This window comes from Arachis ipaensis, chromosome B10 (genome assembly GCF_059453495.1).
Source record: "Arachis ipaensis isolate K30076 ecotype BB chromosome B10, ASM5945349v1, whole genome shotgun sequence".
NCBI lineage: Eukaryota > Viridiplantae > Streptophyta > Magnoliopsida > Fabales > Fabaceae > Arachis > Arachis ipaensis.
This window is the reverse complement of record NC_142435.1, coordinates 4,602,019-4,626,821: the sequence shown is the minus strand read 5'-3', so window position 1 is coordinate 4,626,821 and position 24,803 is coordinate 4,602,019. Positions and strand designations below refer to the sequence as shown.

The following is a 24,803-nucleotide window of genomic DNA, read 5'->3' as shown; positions in this document are numbered from 1 at the left end:
GAATGATCAAACACCAATGTCATCCGCTGTTTTCCTATTCTCACGAAGAAATTATATAGTTTTTGCTCTCTTTTGGCAGTTTCGTCTGTGTTCTCTCGTGACAGTTTCGTCTGCGTTCTCTCATGGCAGTTCCGTTTGTGTTCTCTCGTGGCAGTTTCGTCTACGTTTTCTCGTGGCAGTTCTACGTTTTTTCCGATAGTTTCGTGTGCGCTTCCTTCCGGCAGTTCCGTCTGCATCCGTTTTAGAGAGTTTATGCATTTTTTTCTCTTTATTTTTAAATAAGTTTCAAACTGAAGTTGTCACTTGAGTTTGAGGGAAGATGTTAGAATATAATTAGGATCAATTAGAATTATTTAGTATATCTGAATATTTATTATAGAATATTATGTCTTTATTATTATGATTTTCTTAACCCCTATAAATATCCTTATATATTGTATCATTCCAAACAATTTAAGTAGACAACTTGAATACACTCAATAATACACAAATCCTTCTTTTAGTCTAGTCTCATATTTCTAACAAATGATATATAGTAGAGATATATATAATATATGAGAGAAATTTATGGAATCAGTAATTTTTAATATTTTTTGTTATTATTTAATTAGTATAAATATTAAATTATTTTTAATAAATAAATTTTATTAATTTATATATATAAATTCTAAAAAAATATAAATATAAATTGTATTAATTTATGTGTGTAAAATTTTGATAAATATAAATATAAATTATATTAATTTATACGTATAAAATATTTATAAATATAAATACAAATTATTATTAACCAAATACTAACAAAAAATGATAATATTTTCTAACAATATAATATTTTACTCATAATATAATGCTGTTAACGGAGGCCAAGTTGCAGCTGATTGCTTGAAATTTCGAACACAAATCTGATGAACATTCTTAACAAACTCTCCATTGGCTGCATTACAGGAAAAATATTATTTATTCCAACCTATCTTTTAGAAAATAATGTTTGGGAAATAATAATACAAAATTATTTATTTAGTTTAATATTTATAATTATATATTTATTATATTTAAACTTATCTATTTATTTTAATAATAATTAATGACTATAAAATAAAAAAAAATAAATTATTTTAGACTGAATTTTATCATTTAGTAAATATTTTTTTTTAAAAGTGATAACTCAGCATCATATCATATCACATTAATAATACTGGCCTCATCATCCTAAGATGGCAAGTGAGGGAGGAATTCAATAATTAAACAACGACAAAACAAAATATACATTAAAAAAACTATACCGATATAAAAAATATCATTAAATTAGTTATTATGTATTATGTATAAATATATATTATTTAATTTATTTTTAACATATATTTTATATTAATAATTAATTTAATAGTTAATGTTTAGTGTACATCTATTATAATTGAAAAAAAAATTTATTTCACAATTATTATATAGAAAGCCTTGGTTTTTCTTCTAATAATTTAGTTCCGTTAATCATATATCCTAATTAAACACATTAGTCACATTAATTAGAGATTTATTTTAGTTATGTATTATATATTAAGTTGTCTTTATTTAAAATTAATATTTGATAATATTAAATTATCTAATAATTTTTAACTATCAATTCTATACAAAAATAATTGTACGCGTGAGTCTCTATTTTTTTTTTCAGAAAAATAAAAGTAATCCAATCCGATAATATTTATTCACATGTGATTCACAATCTTCATATGATTCAAGTTTTACAGACAAATTATTTTGTGTACCACACAAACCTCAAACTTGTATATATATGTACACGAAATTAAACTACTTTCAATTTGGAAGTTTCTAAAATTCTGTTACTATAAATAGGTTTCATTATTCATTTTGGCACATCTTAAGTCAATAAGCTACTACTCTATAACTATAGCACTAGCATTGTGTATACATACATACATACATACATACATACATACATACATACATACATACATACATACATATAAAGTTATAGTAACAAATACACACTTTAGGGTTTGTTAGAGTTGAAATTGAGAATTGAAATGAGGATGGTTAAGGAAATTTTGGGACGAAGTGTAGTGGCTGAAGCATTTTGTTTTGAAGTTTCTAGAAGATGTTACACTCATCAAAATAATAAGAAACACAAAATTTCAATGTTTCCGAGTTTCTCTTGCTCGTCAATTCTGTTGCCCATTGTGAAGAGGAGAACCACAACCACCGTTGATAATTTGAATAGTAGTAATAAGAGTCTCCATGATGGTGGTGGTGTAACATTGACGATAAGTGCAAGTGTAACTATAAAGAATAGTAAGGAGTTCATGGCAATGATGCTTCATTACTTTGATAGTTTCAGCCATAATACCACTGGGGATAGAGGAATCGTCATGCAGCTAGTTAGCACTCAAATTGATCCCAGTAAGCATGCACTTTTTTTTTACATAATTCTAGAAAATATTATTTTTTTTGATAATTATTATGTGTTTTTATCTCTTATTTTTGTTTTTCAACACTATCAAATTAAAGATTAATAAAATAATAAAATACTTACATATTTTTTTAAATTTAAAAAATAATTCTGTTAAGCAAATTATAACTATTTTTTTATTAATTTTCTCTAGTTATCAAATATTTTTAGATAACCAACTAGCATATCAACCAACTACAGAAACTATTAGTTGAGTTGAAAAAAAAATCTAAAAAATACCAAAAACATGTAATTCACTCTAAAAATTTATTTTTCTCTGAAATTCTAATCACTTCACTTTTTTCTTCCACATCTTTCTTTCAAAAAAAATCTCATTTTGCAGCATTTTCTTCCACTGTGTATGCATTTATTACAATAATATAGATTATTTTTTAGGGTTATATGTGTAAAAAAGAATTAAAATTTATCAAAAAAAATAAATTTTGACACTATTTTAACTATGAAAATATGTTAATAAAAGTTTTGTCAAAAATAATATTTTTAACGTATAAGTAATTATAAAAAAAGATTAAATTTTATTTTGATAAATATTAGCTATCAAAAATAATGTTAGAAAAATTTGAGAATATATTTTCTGTGATATTTATTAACCGTAAAAAATATTATTTATTTTGACACTTATTGACCATAAAAAATTTTCTACAAAAATTTTTAATAAAGAATGAGATGAGATCTTGAAATTGAAGAATAAACTGAAATTTTGAAGATAAAGAATGAGTAGTATGATTTCAAACTGAGAACAATGTGATGCCAAAATTGACGGAGCCTAAAAGAAAAGAGGAATAATGGAGTAAATTGAAAACAAATGAGTGTCAAAATTGAAGAGTAATTTTTTACGATCAAATTATTTATCAAAAAAACATAAAGAATTTGACATTTGTGATATTGGTCAAAAATATATATTAATTTTTACATTTAATTATGGTTGTTAAGAAAACTAATGTTAAAATAGTTCTCTTTTCTTGTAGTGACTTCTTTCGCCATGAGTATTGTAAAATACTTACATATTCTCTCCAAATTAAAAAAATCTTTAATATAAATAAAATTATAAACTGACAAAAAAAATTAATTATTATTAAATTTGTAATTTCTGTCAAATCTCAATTTTATTATTAAACTTTTTTTTTTATCATTTTATTAACTTTCTCACCTGCAAACATTTTCTCATAAAAACATGAAGCTAGACCAATATGAATGATTATTATTTGTGTTGACCTGAGTTGTGTGATTTGCCCTAATTGAATTAAAGCAACAATGGAGGGAAAGCTGAGCAAGAGAGCCGTACTGGATTGGACAAGAGAATTATTATTTAATGGAGGTGGGGATAGTGAGAGGTCCACTCACAAAGTTGACTTTGAGATTGACTCTAATTTTGGATTTCCGGGAGCCATTACAGTCACAAACAAATATAACAAAGAGATCTTCTTGGAAACCATCTCCATTGAAGGAGGCTTTGTGGAATTTTCTTGCAATTCTTGGGTTCAACCTGAAAAGGTTCACCCAGACAAAAGAATTTTCTTCACCAACAAGGTAGCCATTTGATTATATATTATTATATTTTAATTTGATTATTATATCCACCACAAATAAATTAAAAAATTAAAATTGTGCATTGTTTATTATTAGGCATGCTTACCATGTGACACAGCAGAGGGTGTGAAGGAACTAAGAAAAGAAGAGCTGAGACAAAAGAGGGGAGATGGAAATGGAATGAGAAAGGTGATGAGTGATAGGGTTTATGACTATGATGTCTACAATGACTTGGGAAATCCAGACAAGGGCATTCAACATGTTAGGCCAATTTTGGGAACCAAACAGTACCCTAATCCTAGGCGATGTCGAACTGGTCGTCCACCTGTCATAACCGGTGAGTTTTATATTCATCTTAATTGCTCTTTAATGGTATGATGTTTTCATATGAAAATATAGTAAAAAACTACTAAATAATTTAGTATGTTTGATTAAATTACTAAAATATAATATATATCGATATTTTAGTTATCATTTTCACACGAAAACTTTTATATAAGTAATCTATCACTGTTAAAATACTTAATATGTGCATTATCGTTAAGGAGATCACTTTGATAAAGACACTAAAAATGTCTTTTTTTTAAAGACATTTACATATATCATAATATTATTGGATATCTTTATTAAACTGGTTAATAATTTATTTTTTAATAAATTAGAACAAAATCGGTTTATCATAGCAACAATAATAAATCCAATTGTCCGCGCTATAATTATTAGATTCGATTTTATCCGACCGATTTACACAATCTTAGCAAATTATGTTTAAATTTTTTGATAAAAAGACAAATATATCTCTGACTAACCAAAAAAATCCATAATCTAGTGGGTTGTGTAAATTGGTCGGTTTGACCAGATATGATAACAATTGGGTTTATTGTTATTGTTATAAAAAAATCGATTTTATTCTAGTTTGCTAAGAAATTCAAAAATAACCGGTTCATTAATACGTCCAATAATAATGCGACACATAAGTGTCTTTACAAAAAGACGAGCATCCTCCTACTATTAATAAATATGATTAAACACATTTTACATAATTTGTAACCATATATATATGCATGTGACAGACGAGAAATATGAGTCGTGTGTGAATGCATTCATGGAAACATACGTGCCAAGAGATGAAGTGTTTGAAGGAGTTAGAAAGGAGGCACTTGATGTGGAGAGAGTGAAAGGTGTAACAAGAAATTTGATTCCCTTCATAAGAACTCATATAACTAAGTGTGGAGTCTTTAAGGAGCTATCAGAGATTAAGAACATATACAAAAGAAGGCATCAAGTGGATGCAATGAATCATACTAATGAGGAGAATGGAACACTTTCTATTGATGTTAACAAGTTATTCCAAGATTCCTTGGAAGAGTACTTCAAATTTAGCACTCCACACATTATAAGTGGTATGTCAGCTAATAATAATAATAACTTCAATGACTCAACGTGTTAAATGACAATTAAGCAGTTTCAAATTGAATATCATAATGAAGAAAATTTGTTTAAAATTTTATAGGGAATGGTTGCTGCATAAGAGATGAAGAACTTGGGCGTCAGGCCTTGGCTGGCGTCAACCCTCTAAGCATAAAAAGGGTTCAGGTATATTTAATTTTACTATTTGAATCAATTTTGAGAAGAAAATAATAATTCTCCATAAAATTATGTTACGTATATAAATGATAATGAAAAAAAAAAAAAAAACTATAGGAAGTTACAGCTGGCAAGTACCAAGTAGGAGATCAAGATATATAGTTAGTTAGTTAGTTAGTTATTTAACTGATATTTTTTTTTTCACGTTATATTTCTAACTACAAGAAGCAACCTTTCTCAGCCAATTATTAGAACATGTCAAGTAGTTAATTATGTTTTGTCACGTTCGTTTTCTAAAACTTTTATTCTGATTATTTGACACGTTTGTTCTAAAATTTTGTAGACTTTTCCACCGATGAGTGATTTGGACCCCTCCATGTATGGTCCACAAGAGTCCGCTCTAAAAGAAGAGCACATAATTAGCCACTTGGACGGCATGTCCGTACAACAGGTATACATACATAGTTTACATACACATATACATGGCCTTCTATGAATCCTTCTACAATTTATATAACACAAAATTATTTCTTTTTTGAATAGGCTATAGAGGAAAAGAAGCTATTCATTTTGGATTACCATGATGCTTATATGCCATTTCTAAAAGGGATCAATGCTCAAGAGGACCGAAAAGCTTATGCAACTCGTACCATATTGTACTTGACTAGAGTGGGAACTTTGAAACCTATTGCCATAGAGTTGAGTCTTCCTGAGGGGGAGCACCAACAACAACAATCCAAACAGGTTCTAACACCTCCATTGGATGCCACTTCTTATTGGTTGTGGCAACTTGCCAAAGCACATGTTTGCTCCAATGATGCTGGAGTTCACCAACTTGTTCATCACTGGTATGCAACTCAATTAAATCCTTACCTTTTTTATACTCTCCATCTTGTAATATTCATCGATCAAATGAACTCTATAACGTATAAAAGTAATACTTGAATATTTTTATATCAACATATTTATTATTTTATTTTGTCAAAAATCGATTTTTAAAGAGTATTCTTAAAGTATATCATGGAACTCTGTTGAGCTTTTTTTACTGTGTAACAAAATTTTAGCTTTCAAACATTATAAACCGAAAAAAAAAATTATAAATGTTTTCAATAGACACGTTAAATATGTTTTAAAAACATGAAGTAGTTCTGATTTTACACCATGTTATGAAAAAGAAAAATTATTAATGAATTTCTTATGAGAATAGGCAATTCTTTTTATTGTTTTGTTTAACAGGTTGAGGACCCACGCGTGCATGGAGCCATTCATCATAGCAGCACATCGCCAGATGAGTGTCACGCACCCCATCTTCAAGCTCCTAAAGCCTCATATGAAATGCACACTGCAGATAAATGCATTGGCTCGCGAGGCTCTTATCAATGGTGGAGGCATCATTGAATCTGACTTCTCTTCCGGCAGATACAGCACTGAGATTGTCTCGGCCGCCTACAAAGATTGGTGGCGTTTTGACATGGAAGCCCTCCCAGCTGACCTTATTAGAAGGTACGTGTACATTAACGATTCTTATTTAGGAACCTTTAAACATAATCTCATGATCATTGTCCTGAACATTATGCAGGGGACTAGCAGAACCAGACAGAACACAACCTCATGGGATAAAACTTACAATTGAAGATTACCCTTATGCAAACGATGGGCTTCTTATTTGGTTTGCTTTGGAGAGGATGGTTAGAACTTATGTGAACTACTACTACCATAATGGCCTAATGGTACGGTCGGACACTGAACTCCAAGGGTGGTACAATGAGGTTATCAACGTAGGCCATGGTGATCATGCACATGCTACTTGGTGGCCAACACTTGCCACTCCCAGAGATCTTATCTCAGTCCTCACCACACTCATTTGGATTGCTTCAGTTCAGCATTCAGCAGTGAATTTTGGGCAGTACCCTCTTGGCGGGTACGTCCCGATGCGCCCGCCGCTGGTGAAGAAGCTGCTACCCAAGGAAGGAGATCCAGAGTACAAGGAGTTCTTGGAGGATCCCGAAGGTTTCTTGTGTTCTTCCCTGCCAGATATGTTTCAAACCACCAAGTTTCTTGCAGTGCTTAACATACTCTCTCAGCATCCGGAGGATGAAGAATACATAGGGCAGAGAAGGGACTTGTCAGATTGGATTGGTGACCCTAAAATCATAGAGGCATTCTATGATTTCTCCATAGAGCTAAAGAGAATAGAGAAGGAGATTGAGAAGAGGAATAAAGACCAGAATCTTAGAAACAGATGTGGTGCTGGGATTCCACCATATGAATTGCTTATAGCTAGCTCTGGTCCTGGAGTAACTTGTAGAGGGGTGCCTAATAGCATAAGTACATAGATATCACACAATTGTGGCGTAGGATTTACCCAATTGTTATGAAACTAGGTAGTGTATATCGGATAGAAATAGTGCCAAGATACAAAATTATGTAATTATGTAGCAGAGGAATTTCGATGAACAAAGCTGAAAACCACTCGAGCAATTTATTTATTTTTCCACTGTAACTCTTAAAAGGGTTCCTAATGATGTTAGTATATGGCATTGTGTTAAACATAGATCTTGAGGGAACCATGCTTTTCACAGAATATAGAATGTAAAGACTTTCAACGGACCAAAGTTAGCTTTTGTATCTTCAATAGCTATCTGTCTACATATCTTCATTTCCAGAATGAAGAAGTGCCATTTACAACTATATGTAATAATACCTAGTCAGAGCCGTCCAACAAGAACCAATGCTAATGTACTCAGTTGCTTCTAACTGGTATTAGAAACTGACGAATGTCTGCGGAAGTGAACATCAGCTACATGAATGAAACCCTCTGCTTTAGAACAAACAGTAGCTCAAAGGGAGAACAGTATAATCTTATGATGACCAGAACAAGGAGCATCAGAAGCACTAGAAGTATGGAAATACAACGCATCACCTTAGATATTCACTTACACACAGTTACTCCACATTTGTGCACTATTCAACAGTAACTGCCCTATGATAGTTACTCAGTTTCAGATCAACTCCGGTCTCGCTGGGAAATGGTCACAGCAAATTTATACCTTCTTTGCACCACCTTAGATAAATAAACATCTCCACTCAACAGAACCAGAAAAACAATCGCAAATATGTCACAGGGATAGTTTACATATTAACACACAAAAGGTAACGTGACTTTGTTTTTCTTTTTCATCAAGGACTCTTATACATCAACATCACATTGGAGATCACTAGCTAATCCTAACTTAAAAAATGTCTTGAATGCAATGCGGATGACGAAAAATGTGAGGATAAGTAAGAAACAAAAATGATATGCATTGTAAGTAAATACAAGCTAAAGATTTCATCCATCTGGTGACCTTTAAGGATCCGATTTTACAGTTTGTATGATTTAAACAGAACTTAATAATACACAAATGGCTTGATCAGGACAACTCATCAAATTGCTCTTTCGAAGTAAAGGCATGAGAACATCAGTAAAATTCAGACAGTTTCTCACCAATAATTTTTTCCATTAAACAAATCTTCAAAACATAGCAACAAGTACGACCATCAATTTGATTAAAGAATCAGGTAAACTTCTACAATTAAGAAACAAAACCAGCACAAATCAACAGCAATCAGAATAAAAACGAGAAAAAGGAAAATTGATGAAAGTTTCAATGAGCTGCACTTCAGAAGACTGAGAAATAACATCAGGTATCATTTCCGATTTGAATTTTTCCTTTTTTTTTCCCCCCACCGTAACAGAACACACAGGAATGCAATTCACAACTTATAATCTATGTCTAAATTACTCAATTCGATCGAAAGAAGAAACAGAAGGGGAAAAAAAATGTAAGATCCGATTTTTTACAGAGTAATTCATTCAAATCGAAGGGGAGGAAAAACCAAAAAAGGTGGATGTTAAATCAAATTAATCAATCATACTTCTCTCTCCAAGAGTAAACGAGGAAGAAAACCCAAGAAAGGGCCAAGACAATGTCACCGACGGTTTGCCGGAGCCAATCCCAGGCGAGATCCTCCACCTTGCGCTCGAAGTAGATCCTCCATATGGCCATGAACACGTGCAGGATCATGCAACCTTTGGCGAAGAAAGACTGAAAGTCACGGTCTTTGACGAAGGAAACCATGAAGAGGAGGAACCCTATGGCAACGAGAAGCAATCCAGAGAAGGAATCGGAGGTCTTGATGAGGAGCTGATCGTGCGGCGTAGAGCCGAGGAGCTTCGTCGCGGTCTGCACGCCGTGCCCGAAGGTGTATACCTCCTTCATGTAGAACATCATCAGTGCACCGCAGGTTATGGCGATCAGCGAATGAAGGATACAGATCACGAAGAATGCCGACGACGATCCCATCGGTTCGACGGTGGAGCAGCGGCGATTGCGGTTTATCAGGTGGTGGTTGATTTGGATTTTGACATGGCTGGTTCTGCAAAACCCTAACCCTCTCAGCTCACGTTTTGGGGAAGAAGATGATTGCAGGTCGAATGATGTTTATAAAAGCTTGTTTATTTTATTTTATTTTATTTAAATTGATGAGTTTAAGGCAAAAGATTCGAAGGGTAGTGTGACGTAAGCGAGAGATTCTAGGATAAGGATCTGGTGGGGCCTACCTAACGTAATACTGATGACTAGATGTCCTGCAGGGTGCCACGTGGCAGAGCTCTTGTAGTGCCGACAGAGGAGATTCTGATCTGATCTCTACTGACTCGGTGGAGATTGGAGTTTGTGCCCTTTTGTTTTCAAATATTACGGCAAATTCTCTACACTGCGGCTGTTTTAATGCCATTAATTTCGGGATAATCTACATTGGGCAAATTTTTCCATTTACAGAAGTCGATCCTCAAGTTATAAATGCAACGATGGTAATGTAATTTTTACAAATTCGCCAAATGATTTTTATAAAAAATTAATTATTAATTCTTATTAATAAAAACTTTAAGAACATAATGTATTTTTATTTAAAAAAAAAATCAATTTTAGTTAAACCCTTAAAGAAACGTGATATATATGACAACATAAACTCATATGTTAGTAATAACTAATAAGATAAAACAACGGAAACAGAACCGTACAACGGAATGTATAGGATCCTTGGTAAATTTTCGTAACCTTTTATTTAATAGAAAGTAAGACGATGAATTTATCTGTAATGGGGTATTTGAGAGTGCAAGTACACTTTCTCCTATGGGTAATGGAACAACAAAATGGGTTACCACATTTGAGGGATTTGGGGGTAGGTGGTAAGTGGTAACCCACCTGATAAGATAATTATTCAACTTTTTTCTTTTTACTCTATATACAACAAAAATTATCAATAACAATGGAACAGTTGCACAAAGTGAAAGTAAGAACGCTCATCTTGCATATTTTTCCCTTCCAGCTCTGCCAACGAATGATTTGATCTTTGTAGGTGTGTATGCCAAAAAGAAAAAGGAAAAAAAATGGTATAACCAATCACCCAAAAAAACAATGGCTATTGAGTTGCTGCAATGTATCTATTTCCATACACAACTCTGGGACGGCGCCTTCTTACACGCCTTACAGGGCCTCGCCAAGGGCCTTTCCAGGGTCCTCGCCAAGGACCTCCCCTAACTGTTGGAATCACAACCCTTCGAGGATGAGTTTCAAGCACCGGCAATGGAGGTGGCAGAGACGGTGTAAGTGGTGGGGGAGGACTCGCTGCAGCAGAGTCTGGTGGAGACTGGCGCTCTAGTAGTAGATCCATGTGGTATTTCTGTAATCACAAAAGGAAGATAATTTGAATCACAGTAAGGTTGAGTGTAAAATAATGTTGCAAGGGAACTTTGAATAACAATAATAGTTATAACTTATAACAGAGGCCTTAGCGTTATGAAAACAAGGTAAAAATAATAATTGCCTGAACTACAAAGTTGCGCCTTTCACAATCCAGGAACATGGCAAAATGAAAATCAACCCTGGACAGGAGTTTGTCTCTGACAATTGCAAAACTAATCTGGTCCCTTGAAGTAAATCGGTCAACTTCATTGTGCCAAAGACAGGTAAAGAGGTTGCTAATAGGAACGAGCTCTCGTACAATTACACATCCTTCAGGAACATCTGCAATTCAACCATCAAGGTTTGGAGAAGATGTAAGTCCAATCTGAATCCTCAATCCCACAATGGAAGAGCTAGTTTAGCCTACCGCTTATTATACGAGGAAGTTTTGCTTCTGTGTATGGAGTCAGTCCCTCTTTCTTGTAAAAGTCTATCTGAAAGTCAATAGATGCGTTATCATACTTTCCAGCAGCTTTGTTTGCCTCGGCCTCAACAAATACATCAAAGCGTTTATAATGTCTAGATATTGCAAAAGTTGCATTCCTCCTCCACAAAAACCTGTAAAAGGATGAGAGATAAGAGTAACTTAGGTGCTGAAGCATGTACTGTAGCAAGACAAACAATAATAAAGCTAGTTCGCCCTGAGTATACACTACACATATAAATACACTCCCAACTAAAATGTATAGTCCTGAATGCAAATGAACTAGAAGGCCTTGGAAGGTGAATTCTCTCCATCTCCAGCATAAACAGAAACCAGAACCACAATGACATTCATTTAAGTTTCACATTTATCCACGTTTTCCATTGCCAAGCTCCCAAAAGTGACAATATTTCAGTTTGTAACCCACTTATAAAATACAGGAACAACAACCAAGTCTTTCTCCACTAGTTGGGAACAGCTCATGGATTAAACAATGCCTATGCCTGATGCAAACCATGCCTATGGACAACTAACTCAGAAAGATACAATAGGAGGGACTTCAATCAGTTTGGCAACCATCTTAAGGCCAGAAAGTGTATGTCAAGACCAGTCATTCATTTTCATCCTTAAAACTTATATCCATAATCAACAACTTATCCATAATAAATGCGGAAGCATTTTTGTGATCTAGAATGATTAAAGAGGCTAGTCATTCATTGTGGTAAAGAAATAAATATTATACTTTCAAAAATTTCAATGCCATGACAAAAAGAACCAGAAGAGATATTAGGAGCAACAACTGCAACAATCACACTGAATGAGAAGTACACAAATAAAACTTTCTTGGTAAAACCAAGAGACACAAGTTATAGTGAACTGACATTGTGGTAACAACATTCACTCAAATAAAAAAGAGATCCTGAAGTATACCTTTCAAGTATTTGATATGGATCAACAACAAGCTCAAGCTTCCCATCAAGCCATATAGAGTACCGGGCATTTGGAGTCATCCTATGAATCAGAAGCTTTGGAATCTGTGGGAATGGTAGTTAAAGTTACAAGTAAACAAGAATACTACTTATGCACAATAAAATATAAGGGTCTGGATTTGATTTTTGGTCATCTTAATCTTAATTCATATCAAAAGCCTATAAATATATTCTGAATGAAAAAAAAAAAAAAAAAAACATCATAATGCTCAGACAAGGAGATCAAGCCAATAGCTTTTTGTTTCTCTTCCATTTATGTGTTAAGAAGGGATGGTCAATATTGCATTTAAGTCCATCAACATCTAATGTATAACGACAGCCAACAATTTTAGCTTTCTATACCAATGACCATATCGAAAAGAAAGTATAATGATTTAAAGCTTAAGCAACAAATATGATTAGTAATCCCTGTGTAAGTTTCTATATTACAGTCGCACTGGTGCTTGGGAACTTATAATACTGACCTTTCCTGTGCGTCTTGCATCTGTGTAAGGAATATTACGAGCAACAATAATTCTCCATAATCCAATCCTTTTGTTGATCCCCAGTAGGCCAGATGCCCTCCAAGCTTTTTCTGTTTCTTCATCTATAAACATAAGGAAGCATACTGTCTTCTTTGAATAGTTACTAACGTTTGATGGCTCATTTATCGCATCAAAATTTCCTGAAAAACATGTTCAATGGATCAGCAAAACATCAGCCTAAACAACCAAGTAAAGTTAGAACAACATGATACACACCAAATATGGCTGATGCAACAACTACACCACGGCACTGCTCCATATGATAGAGGTCGTCTTCATCCATGTCAAATCCTGTGTTGCGGCCAGGTTTAGGTCCTTTTACAAATCTGAATGATCACAACATCATTGAAGATGCAAGAATCGACAGATGTGAGTAAAAGGGTTGGACGTATATCCTTTATAACCGGCATAGAAAACTTTATGCCCACAAAAAAACTCTTCAGTGCTTAATAGCTAACAAAAGGTAAATATCCAACAAAAATGAAAACTTACCCACAGTGCACACTCATTGACTCTCGTATATCAAAAGAATCACTTCTCTGTTTCAAAGTGGGGTATCCACCAAAGTCTGAACCACCAAACTCCCCATCTCTGCTTAGATTTTCCTCCCAGATATATGTTAGATTCTGAATTATTGGAGAAGGTGAGGGAAACTTCGGCATAAGTGCAATGGCTTCTTCAACGGGAAGGTAACATACAGGGCATGCTGAAACATAAACGGATATTTTGACCAATTAATTGATATCTTCACAGGCAATTGACTCCATTGCAAATTACTAAGTATATAATAACCTAACATCAGAGATGAAGGAACCAAATAGTTCAAGTAGGACTTACGCCGCGGCCCACTACGCTTCGGATCTGCTGGTGGTGGAGGAAGAGTGAAACTATTACATGGATGGCCAGGAGGAAGAGTGTAACCCAGAAAATGGCTCGGGGGAGGAGGGGGTAACACCAAATTCGTGGCGAAGCCCATGATATTCGCCGTAGAGATCGTAGATGGTGAATCACTCATAGAAATACTTCCTTTAACACTGATGTCACTTGCCCCATTCCCTTCTGGCGAATCACCTGAAAGAAGCAAGCCATACCACAAAGATAATGCCTCGTTCAAAAGCTAAAAAAAAAAAAATCATTATCCGCATGTAAATGAAAAAAACAAGTTTTCTTCCTTGAATATAGCAATTGGAATGCATCCCTAACAATAATGGTTACTCCTAATGGTTAATCAGATTCTACAACTTGTGTTATGAGACCAAGATACCTACCACCTTGACCAATGGTTAATCAGATGAGATGAATCCTAAAAACAATCAACTTATGAAAATAAAAATCAAACAAGCTAATTAAACTATGTATGTTCCTCTAACGTCATTACAATCCACTGAAGAATATGCAGAATTGAAATTCGAAACAATAACAAAAGAGGTGAGGGAATTAAGGAAGGTCACCTTTTCCAACGTAGAGAACCCAGACGAAAACGGCGGCGGAGATGAGAGAGAGGATGAGCATTCCGACCTTCCTCCTGCCGGCGAGCTTGCAGATCCAAAGGAAGAGTCTCTCTTTTTCTTTGAGCATCTTGGAAGGCTTACGCGCTGATTGAATAGCTGAAACAACAACTCCGTTCTGTTGCAGTTGCAGCTGTTTCTCCAAAGAACCATAACTCGCAGAACGAAACTCCAATGAACCGTTACTCATTTTCTCATCCTTCACCTCTTCAACATCAACAACAACACTTCATCAACTTGCCCCAACTTCTCGGAGCAGCACTCAATGCAGTTTATTACCAATGCCGCACTCACTTTTTCAACTCAGCTAAGAAAATTAGTTTTCGTCAATTTTGAATCAGAGAGAAAAAATTCAATCGAGCTTGCACTCCTACCTGAGTTTTTGAGTTCACAATTACGTGCCACCGAAACTAGCTCCCAGTGAAAACAAAATTCCCCGGTTTTTTCCTTTTATTTTCAATCAGCGAATGAATCTAGGGTTTTCTTTTTAGAAAATCTGATTGACTCTGCAGGGATTTTAACGAGAAAATTCTTTTGGAAATCTGAGAGACTTTGAAGAAACCAAAGGATCTTCTTCGAGTTCAAGTACTAGTATTATTATTATTATATATTTTTTTAAAAGAAAAAAAGGATAAAAAGAAATCAGAAAAGTGATGATCTGAGAGAAGAAAATTTCACGGGATATTTATAGGAGGGAATTTAGGGGGTGAGAATTATTTTGTTTTATTTTATTTTTGTTGGATTAAAAAAAAAAAGAAAATAGAAAAGTTTTGATAGGTTAATGTGCGCATATGCCCAAAGTTTGCAGGTTCAGACACTGATATGCCATGTCATATTCATACCCAAAGTCATTGTTTCTCTTTCAGTATTTATTATTAAAAAATTGTGGAACTAACTCTCTCTAATTAACCACAAATCACCTTGGATTCTTGGAACAATAATTTACTATATTTACTATACTACTACTAAATGCCTGATCCCTCATTCCCAAAACAACTTTTTTTTAATTAAATTTTAAATTTAAAAATAAAACTATATATTTTAGAAAGAACAAAATAATAAATATTAAAAAATAAATATTTTTTTCCAAATTTAAAAATAATACTCGAACCCTAAATGAGTATAAAAAAATTATGTCATTTAAAAAACTATGTCATTTAAATATTACTATTTTTTTATTAAATTTTGGTATACATGTATTCGTTTATTGAAAATATTATCATCAAGTTAGAAGTAATAATATATATTCTTGAATTATTAGTCATTAGTAATTACAAATAATTTTTAACAGTGTAGAATTAAAGAGTAATTAGTAATTCGGTAAATATTTTAGGAATTAGTTAATATGTATCTTTAGAAAGCTTATTAAGAAACTAAAAGTAATTTTTTTTTTTTTTTTGTGTTTTTATACATCTAATTATTTAAAAAGTGGATTAAAAATGTAAAAAATAATGATTTTCAATAAAAAAAATTTAACAAATTTCTTATATATTTTTTTAGTACATATTTTCAAACCTAGACCTGGGTGATGACTGATGATTTTACTTACTAAACAAATCACAGTTTGTGAATACCAAAATAAAAAAATAAAACTAGAGTTTGTTATAATGGACTTAACGATTTGCCGCATAACGTTTTGTCTTAACGTTGATTATTGTTTTCTACTTTTAAACATGGCATTACACAACACCTAATTAAGAGGAATGTTATTGTTGAGACTTGAGATACTGGCCTTAAGGCTATGTAAAGCAATTTTTAAAATAGTTTAACCTAAAACCAAGTCTTAAGAAGAAGAATAACAAAAATGTGCCACTTGACTTGAATTATTAACTCATTCTTTCTTCATTCCTATCAAATTTCAAAAGTTTTTATATTTAGAAACAAATTCAATTATTTTTAGAGATGATAATACTATCTAAATTTGCATATATTCACTCTGTCTTTAATTGTTTAATGCAGATAATTATCTACTTTAGAATAGATTTTTAATGAGATAGAATTTTGGGCGAACGAAACGAGGCCAAATTTAGATAATATTCGCCCTATACGTCTTAGTATATATATAAAATAATTAGTAAAATATTAAAAACATTATATTATTGTTAAGTTTTTATTTTAATTTATATTATGTATGTGATGATAGTTATACAAAAATTTAAATTTTAATAATTATAGAGATAGAGCAAATTAAATATCCATAAAAATGGATTAAAAATTAATTTTTTATTATCTATGAGTAAAAACAAAATAAATTCTATACAAATTATTGTTAAATAAGATGAAGTAAGATAAGATAAAAATTCGGCCCAATCATACTCTGGTATTACCCCTAATTATTTCATGATTGCTCTTTTGGATTGTGTTACTAAAGCACCAAGAATGAGATAGAAATGTTTCACATTTTGCTTTTAATGGAGAGAAATGGAAAATTATATTTGGTTTGGTTTTTTAAATTTTTAGCATGTAGAATTATTTAGATCGGCTATAATTTGTAAACTTTGTTTTCAACATATATGCCAAAAATATAAACAAAAAAAAGAAAAGAAAATAGTTCGATATTTTTAAGCCAGTTATCCCTTTTCCAATTTGAGTATACCTATTTATTTATAGGAACCAGGATAATAATATTCTTTTTCCTTTTTAAGAATTGCTTCGATACCTTTCCTTTTCCTTCAATACATCAAAAATTAACAGGCTATACATAATGAGAAAAATACAACAAAATGCTGACACAAATTACAATATCACCCCTCAATTTCTTCTCTTATTTTATGTATGTAGATAAAAAAAAATAATATATGACAAATGCGAGTTTAATTAATTTTGATCCCCAATTATATATATTGTTGCAATTCTTTTTTAAAAATATTTTATCAGCTGAAATGCTTAATTGAAGACACACTACACCCACTCAAAAATGATGTAATGTTTACAAAAACTATTGAGGAAATGAATTATTTAATTTCTCTTAAAATTAAATTTGAGTGAAGGATAATTTTCTATGAAGTACGCACTTTACTGAGTTGCTGTTTCTGCGTGTCGGACATATTTTGAACACGACACTCACCGACACTCGTCCGACACATGTGTCTGCTGTGTCCAAACTGTGTCTTAATAAAAAATAAAAAATTCTTCATCGGACACACCTAAATACCATCACGTGTCAGCGTGTCCAATCTTATTCTTAACATATATTTTTGAAATAAATTTAGATATAGTATATATTATTATTTATTAAAATAAAAAATATTTTAAATACTTGATATAATTAAAATAAGATATTAAAAATAATTAAAAAATTATTTTATATTTTAGTATCAATAAAATATCAAAATACTATTATGATTTATCAAAAAAATACTTTATATTTTGTATGTATGTATGTCCCTGTGTCTTATAAGATTTTAAAATTCGCGTGTCAGCGTGTCCCGTGTCGTATCGTCCCGTGTCAGTATCATTGTTTGTGCATCATAGATAAGTTTTCAACCGGTAATACTAAGGAGGAAAAAAAAAAGTTAGAATTTATTTTATTTAACGTTTATTAATTATTGTAACAATTAATACAAGTAAAATAAAATTTTAACTATTTTTTATTATCAAATATTTGCAATTTTTAGCCTTTTTTTTTCAGAGCATAGGACTTTCATAATAATGAGTGTCCAACTTTAAAACTTATAATTTCACTACCAACAATAAATTGAAGAATAGGATGTTAATTGTAGAAGAGACCCCCCGCAATTAAACCCTGGATTGTGATATGAATTTGTCATATATTTATTATCATTAATTACATATGTTCCTGAACCATGCATCTATAAGGAAGTTACCTTCCATAACTCGTCTGAATGTGTGGCATGTGAATAAGTTGAAAACCATGCCATTCTCATAATTATTATGACACCAAACCATCTTTCCTTTTGAATAATAGGTCAATTCCTCGATGATTTGGATTCTCTAAAGTTTAAATTTCACGTAAAGTATGATTTTTCATAATTTATTTATAAGTAAGACAAAAAATAAATATGAGAGAGAAATCATTTAAATGTAGAAGATTACACTTTACTCTCTAAAGTACCAATTTAAAATTTAGATAATCCAAATTCATTTCTCTAAGATCTCGTATTATTCATCTCTCTATATTTTAAATTTATGAAAATGTGAAAAGAAAAAAGTTAATACCCGTGAATGTGATTATTTATTCACTATTTTATTTATGTTATAATCTAAATTTAATTAATAAGTAATAATAATACTTGTTCATTCAGTAAAAAAAAATTGCCTACTATGGAGGTTATCTCCAGAATTAATTTACCTGTCTTTACTATAAATACCTCTACATTTTAGGTATTATATGTAATCCATTTTTAACTACATTCTATTAAAATTTTTGTTGACTTAGATATTAAAATTTTGTGTAAAAATTTGTACGTATCACTGTCTAAACATAAATGAATGAGCAATTTTCAAACGATTTGAGTCTAATTTAAAGGTCTAATTTTTTATATTTCATTTTAAGTAATATCTCGAAATAATATCTAACGTGTGAAATTAATCAATAAGATAAAATTTTATGGTTAATAGGTTTTTATATAAAAATTTAGATAAATTCAGCATAAAAGAAGGATATTATTTTAGTTTTAAACAAGTGTAAAACAAATTGAAACAAAACTATAAAAAGAATTATATATAAAATAATTTAGATGAATTCAACATAGAAAATAAACTATATAAAAAACATCAAAGGGATAACTAATGTACAGTTTTAAACTTTGACTTGATTACAAAATTATTTTAAGGGTATTGCTAACCAAATATTTAGGGAAGGGAAAGCTTTTGTACTCTTTTATTTTTTTTGTTTATTTAATGCATGCATGCAAATGCATGGATGGTTATTCTTATTTTAATTCAGGCTCATGCAACTTTGACTAGATGATGAAATTAAATTATTTCCAAGTAAACAATGATAAGAAAAATCAGTACACATTTTTTTCATACATAAAAAAGAAACAAAAAAAGACAAAAATAAACTTTCAAAAAAGAATATTTTTAAAATATTTAAATATCAATATAATTATTATTTAATTAATAAAAAATTTAATTATTAGTCATTATTTCACATTTTTATTTGCCATGATTCATAAGGAACCGAATCATGGATCGCTGAGAAGCAAAATATACTTTAGTGTCAAAAAATTCCATTATTCCATCTGATTATAAATAATTAATCATTTGAACAAACTCTGCAAATTAATATATTTATTTGAACACAAATCAAATTGTGTTTTTTTTATCAGATGGATTAGCTGCAATCAAATTGTGACATTGTGTATAAATTCATTAATTATTTTATGTATTTTAATTTGCCTGGATATAGAGTTATTTAATTTAATATAAAAATTAGAAGTAATCCATTATTTAATTTGGTATCGGAACTTAGAAGTAAAAAGAAATACGGAATAATGCATTTATGCATTAGCATATGATATTATCAGATTAATTTCTCTCTTAAATCTTTATGACACCACCGACTATATCTTTTGAAGAAATTAAGCAACTTCATTTCTGAACGCATTTGCATCATACAGCTCATCATGTTCCGGTATCAGTATAATGTATCACCATACCCAACTCAATGATTTATTGATGCAGCAATTTTAAAGTGTGCCTAATTAATAGGAGCCACTAAGTTAAGTTTATTATAGACCAAACTTAATTAAGGAACTTATATCAATGATTAATGTCTCCCTAATATAACACTCCTCACGTGCTTGTTCAATGCTTCATTTTTTGTTTTTGGGCGGGACGTGGGGATTTTGTTTGTTTTTGGTCAATAGGGCTTGAAATTTATTAGCCACTTGCCCAGTGGGTAAAATGTTTGGGCTTTAGCAATGTTTAGGGATTTTTGGTAGACCCAAGATAAAATTAAAATACCAAAAGAAAAAGTTTAGGCCCATAAGAGAAGAGGAAAAAGAACAACATAAAAGGATTTTTCACTCCAAAAAATAAAAGGATTTTTTTAATATAAAAAAGGATATTTTTTTGAGTTATATTTGTTATATTTCATTAAATTAAATTTATTTTTGAAGAGCCAAAATATTATTTAATTTCTTTCTTTTGAAGATTATTTGTCAAAACTTTTTGAAGATATGAACACCAACAAAGTCTTGACAATCAGTTCTGTTTAAGTGCTGTCTTTTAAGTCTGAAATAAAAAAAGAAAATAAAATAAAATGTCACCTTTTGTATTAAGATACTTCATATTCATATGTAATTTCGATATTTAATTAAAAAACTAAATGATTTATCATATTTAATTGAACTATAATTATTTTTAGAGTCTAATTAAAATTAGGACTTATCAGATTTTTTTTTTTTATATATTTTGAACCTTGGGCCGAAAACAATTAAGACTTGTTACAGACTCACACGATCCAGCCCAACAATCCAGCGGGTCGGGACCGCCGCCCCGACCCAAAGCCCGAACCATCCTCCATAATAGGGAACCTGCGCGGATCGGTCCCCCGCGTCCAACCCGAAGCGCGTGCAACCACGCCCAGCAAACTGGTCGGGTCAGTATCCTCGGGGCAGCACCCGAAGCCTCGACACAAACTCCAAAACGACCTACTCCCCCTACGTGGACATGGACAGCTCACAAGTATCATGACCAGTGGGCTAGGTCATTTATGGGCCCGTCCAACATAGTATATAAGGGGAGAGGCCAGCTCTCCCCCCAAGGTACACATCACCTTACCTAATTTGGCTATCATCTCGTACGGACACTGACTTGATCGTCGGAGTGTCCTTGCAGGTGGCCACCCCTTCGCCCGCTCTACCTCCGATTTTGCCAGTCTTCGGTTCAAGCCCGGAAACCCGCGCCAGGTCACTCCAGGGTCTCACCCTCTCATCCTTCCACCATCTTCCGACCCGTCGAGTACCCGAGATCTTCAGGTAACGAACATTGGGACCGTCTGTGGGGACCCTGGAACAGACATGGAGCGACTCCCCACGTCGGAAGAGCTCCGTGAAGGAGGCGGGGCCCGCCTGAGCAGGGCGAGTTCGACAGCTCGTACTGGCCAACAACCACGACCCTCTGTGCAACCAAACCAACCAATCTACACCAAGATCCCCGAAAGACGTCCTTTCGGAGGAACAGGAGCCGACAGCGCCAAGATCATGCAAGAGCTCAGACACAGAGTACAAAACCTTGAAAGGGAGCTGGCAGCGAGGAGTCGATCCCAAGGCGACGTCAGCCTATCCCACGATGACGCCAGCCGATCCGCACCCGCACCCGCTCCCCCTCCCGAAGATACGAGAACAGAGAAAGGAGCCTAACAAAGCGCGACGAGACACATACACAGGCGACCTCTCGACCTACCCAAGGCAGGTCCGAGAGCCACGGGGAGTCCCAAAGAGGGAAAGCCAAGAAACAACAAGAACCTATCATCATGGGAGCCACTCCTTTCCACTCCTCGATCCTCAAGGTCCGACTTCCGAAGAATTTCGACAAGCCAACGGACATGAGGTACGACGGGACTAAGGATCCCCAGGAGCACCTCACAGCTTTTGAAGCAAGGATGAATTTGGAAGGAGTAGGCGACGCGGTCAGATGCCGAGCATTCCCTGTGACGCTGGTCGGCCCAGCGATCCGATGGTTCAACGTACTCCCGTAAGGATCCATCACGGCCTTCGCGGACATCTCCCAGAACTTCCTGGCTCGGTTCACGACATGCATAGCCAAGGTAAAACACCCAATTAACTTACTGGGGGTTACCCAAAAATTCGGGGAGCCGACCAGGAAGTTTCTGGACAGATTCAACGACGAATGCTTGGAAATCGACGGCCTTACGGACTCAGTCGCTAGTCTCTGCCTAACGAACGGCCTGCTAAACGAGGACTTTAGGAAGCAGCTCACTACCAAGCCTGTCTGGTCCATGCAGGAAATTCAAAGCGTAGCTAAGGAATACATCAATAATGAGGAGGTGAGTCAGGTTGTAGCAGTCAACAAACGGCAGCTCCCAAACCCCCCAGGTCGACAGGCCCCCCAGGTCGACAGATACAAGGAAGCTCCCAGGGACGGCACCCTAACCAAGCAATCCAAGCAACCCCCACGGATAGGAAGGTTCACAAACTACACGCTACTCACGGCACCCATAGTGGAGGTTTACCAACAAATTACAGACAAGGGAATCCTATCCAGACCTAGACCATTGAAAGAAAGAACGGAAGGCAACAAAAGCCTTTACTGCGATTACCACAAGGGATTCGGTCACAAAACCCAAGATTGCTTCGATCTCAAAGATGCCTTAGAGCAGGCCATCAAAGAAGGAAGGCTGAGCGAATTCTCACGGCTCATAAGAGAGCCGAGGAGACGGGAACGAGAATGCTCCGAGGAAGATCGTAGCCGGACTGTCAAGCCAAGACAAGAACCCATAGGGGATGCCAACAACCCCCTAACCTTTGTGGTCAACATCGTGGTCGGGCGCGACAGCCCTCCTAAATCCAAGTCGGCAGCAAAAAAGGATACCCACATCCTCTTCATCTCGACAGAAGGTCCCGTCGTCAGCAGAAGACCTCCCACGATATCCTTTGGCCCAGAAGATAAATGGTTTCACGACCTTCCCGAGAACCCCCATGGTGGTTACAGCGATGGTCGGGACAAGGTTAGTCAGACGAATCCTCGTCGATACAGGGGCTGACTCTAACATCCTATTTAGAAACGTATTCGACGCCATATGGCTCAAGGAGTCTGACCTCAAGAATCACCAGCACGGGGTCATGGGACTAGACGATAACTACATAAAACCCGACGGGACGATCTCCCTCCCAATTTGCCTAGGAAATGGTGACGCCAGAAAGATGGTTATGGCAGACTTCGTAGTCCTCAGAGACTCCACAGCCTACAACATCATCATGGGGAGAAAGACCATCAATGAATTCTCAGCCGTAATATGCACTAAATTCTTGACAATGAAGTTCATAACAGACAAGGGAACAGTTGGCTCCATAAGGGGAGACCTAGAAGCGGCGGTCGCCTGCGACAATGCCAGTCTCTCCCTAAAGAAAGAATCTAAAAAGGTAGCTGGAGTGTTCTTGGCAGACCTAGACGTCAGGGTGGAGGACAAGCCGAGACCAGAACCAGAAGGGGACATGAAAAAATTTCAGATAGGAAAGTCGGGAGACCATTTTACCTTTGTAAACAAGAACCTGCCCCACGAACTCAAGGGCCCCCTCATGGAGGTCGTAAGGGAGAACGGTGACCTCTTCGCATGGACACCATCAGACATGCCAGGATTGGATCCCGAGGTCATGTCCCACCGACTAGCCGTAAAACCAGACGCCAAACCGGTAGCTCAGCGGCGAAGAAAGATGTCTCGAGAAAGGGCCGACAAAGTTGCCAAACAAACAGTCGGGCTGTTGGAAACAGGATTCATCAAAGAACTCGAGTACTCGACATGGCTGTCCATCATCGTCCTAGTAAAAAAAGCTAGCGGAAGGTGGAGAATGTGCGTTGATTATTCCGACCTGAACAAAGCATGCCCAAAAGACTCTTCCCCCCCCCCCCAACATCGACACCTTGGTAGACTCAGCGGCAGGATATCGCTTCCTCAGCTTCATGGATGCATACTCCGGCTATAACCAGATCCCAATGCACCGACCTGACGAGGACAAAACGGCATTCATAATCCTAGGAGGCACCTATTGCTACAAAGTAATGCCATTTGGGTTGAAGAAAGCAGGAGCCACCTATCAAAGGCTAATGAGAAAAATCTTCCCCGACGTCATCGGCAAGACAGTAGAAGTGTATGTCGACGACATCTTGGTGAAAACAGCAGAGCCGAACAAGCTAATAGACGACCTCCAAGCTGTCTTCAAGGCACTAAGGAAATTCAAAATGAGGCTCAACCGACTCAAATGAGCATTCGCCATAGAAGCGGGAAAATTCCTATGATTCATGATAACACAAA

The 24,803-nt window shown here is 34.3% G+C and overlaps 4 protein-coding genes across 5 annotated transcripts; 2 read left to right on the top strand and 2 right to left on the bottom strand.

Annotated features, from left to right (window-relative positions):
* Positions 1–1,898: 1,898 nt before the first annotated feature.
* LOC107623649 (lipoxygenase 3, chloroplastic-like) lies at positions 1,899–8,086 on the top strand. The gene is made up of 9 exons (XM_088503793.1): positions 1,899–2,418; positions 3,738–4,018; positions 4,115–4,355; positions 5,092–5,421; positions 5,532–5,614; positions 5,949–6,056; positions 6,149–6,453; positions 6,842–7,108; positions 7,185–8,086. The coding sequence occupies exons 1-9, from the start codon at positions 2,046–2,048 to the stop codon at positions 7,939–7,941; spliced, it is 2,745 nt and encodes a 914-aa protein (XP_088359919.1). The 5' UTR covers positions 1,899–2,045; the 3' UTR covers positions 7,942–8,086.
* Positions 8,087–9,084: 998 nt separating this feature from the next.
* LOC107623648 (uncharacterized) lies at positions 9,085–10,105 on the bottom strand. Its single transcript, XM_016325992.3, has one exon. It carries the CDS (start codon positions 9,949–9,951, stop codon positions 9,514–9,516), a length of 438 nt encoding a protein of 145 aa, XP_016181478.1. The 5' UTR covers positions 9,952–10,105; the 3' UTR covers positions 9,085–9,513.
* Positions 10,106–10,683: 578 nt separating this feature from the next.
* On the bottom strand, positions 10,684–15,499 carry LOC107623686 (putative hexosyltransferase MUCI70). 2 transcript variants are annotated; one of them, XM_021113020.2, is made up of 10 exons: positions 15,214–15,416; positions 14,783–15,146; positions 14,169–14,402; positions 13,824–14,037; positions 13,548–13,657; positions 13,272–13,471; positions 12,749–12,852; positions 11,762–11,952; positions 11,477–11,676; positions 10,684–11,332 (listed from the first exon to the last, which is right to left on the bottom strand). In XM_021113020.2, exons 2-10 carry the CDS (start codon positions 15,027–15,029, stop codon positions 11,072–11,074), a joined length of 1,761 nt encoding a protein of 586 aa, XP_020968679.1. In that variant the 5' UTR covers positions 15,030–15,146; positions 15,214–15,416; the 3' UTR covers positions 10,684–11,071. The 2 variants fall into 2 exon arrangements, with proteins under 2 accessions (XP_020968679.1, XP_016181519.1); XM_016326033.3 differs by having other exon boundaries at positions 14,783–15,499.
* Positions 15,500–23,613: 8,114 nt separating this feature from the next.
* LOC148578987 (uncharacterized) lies at positions 23,614–24,474 on the top strand. Its single transcript, XM_088487960.1, has one exon. The coding sequence runs from the start codon at positions 23,614–23,616 to the stop codon at positions 24,472–24,474; it is 861 nt and encodes a 286-aa protein (XP_088344086.1).
* Positions 24,475–24,803: the final 329 nt, after the last annotated feature.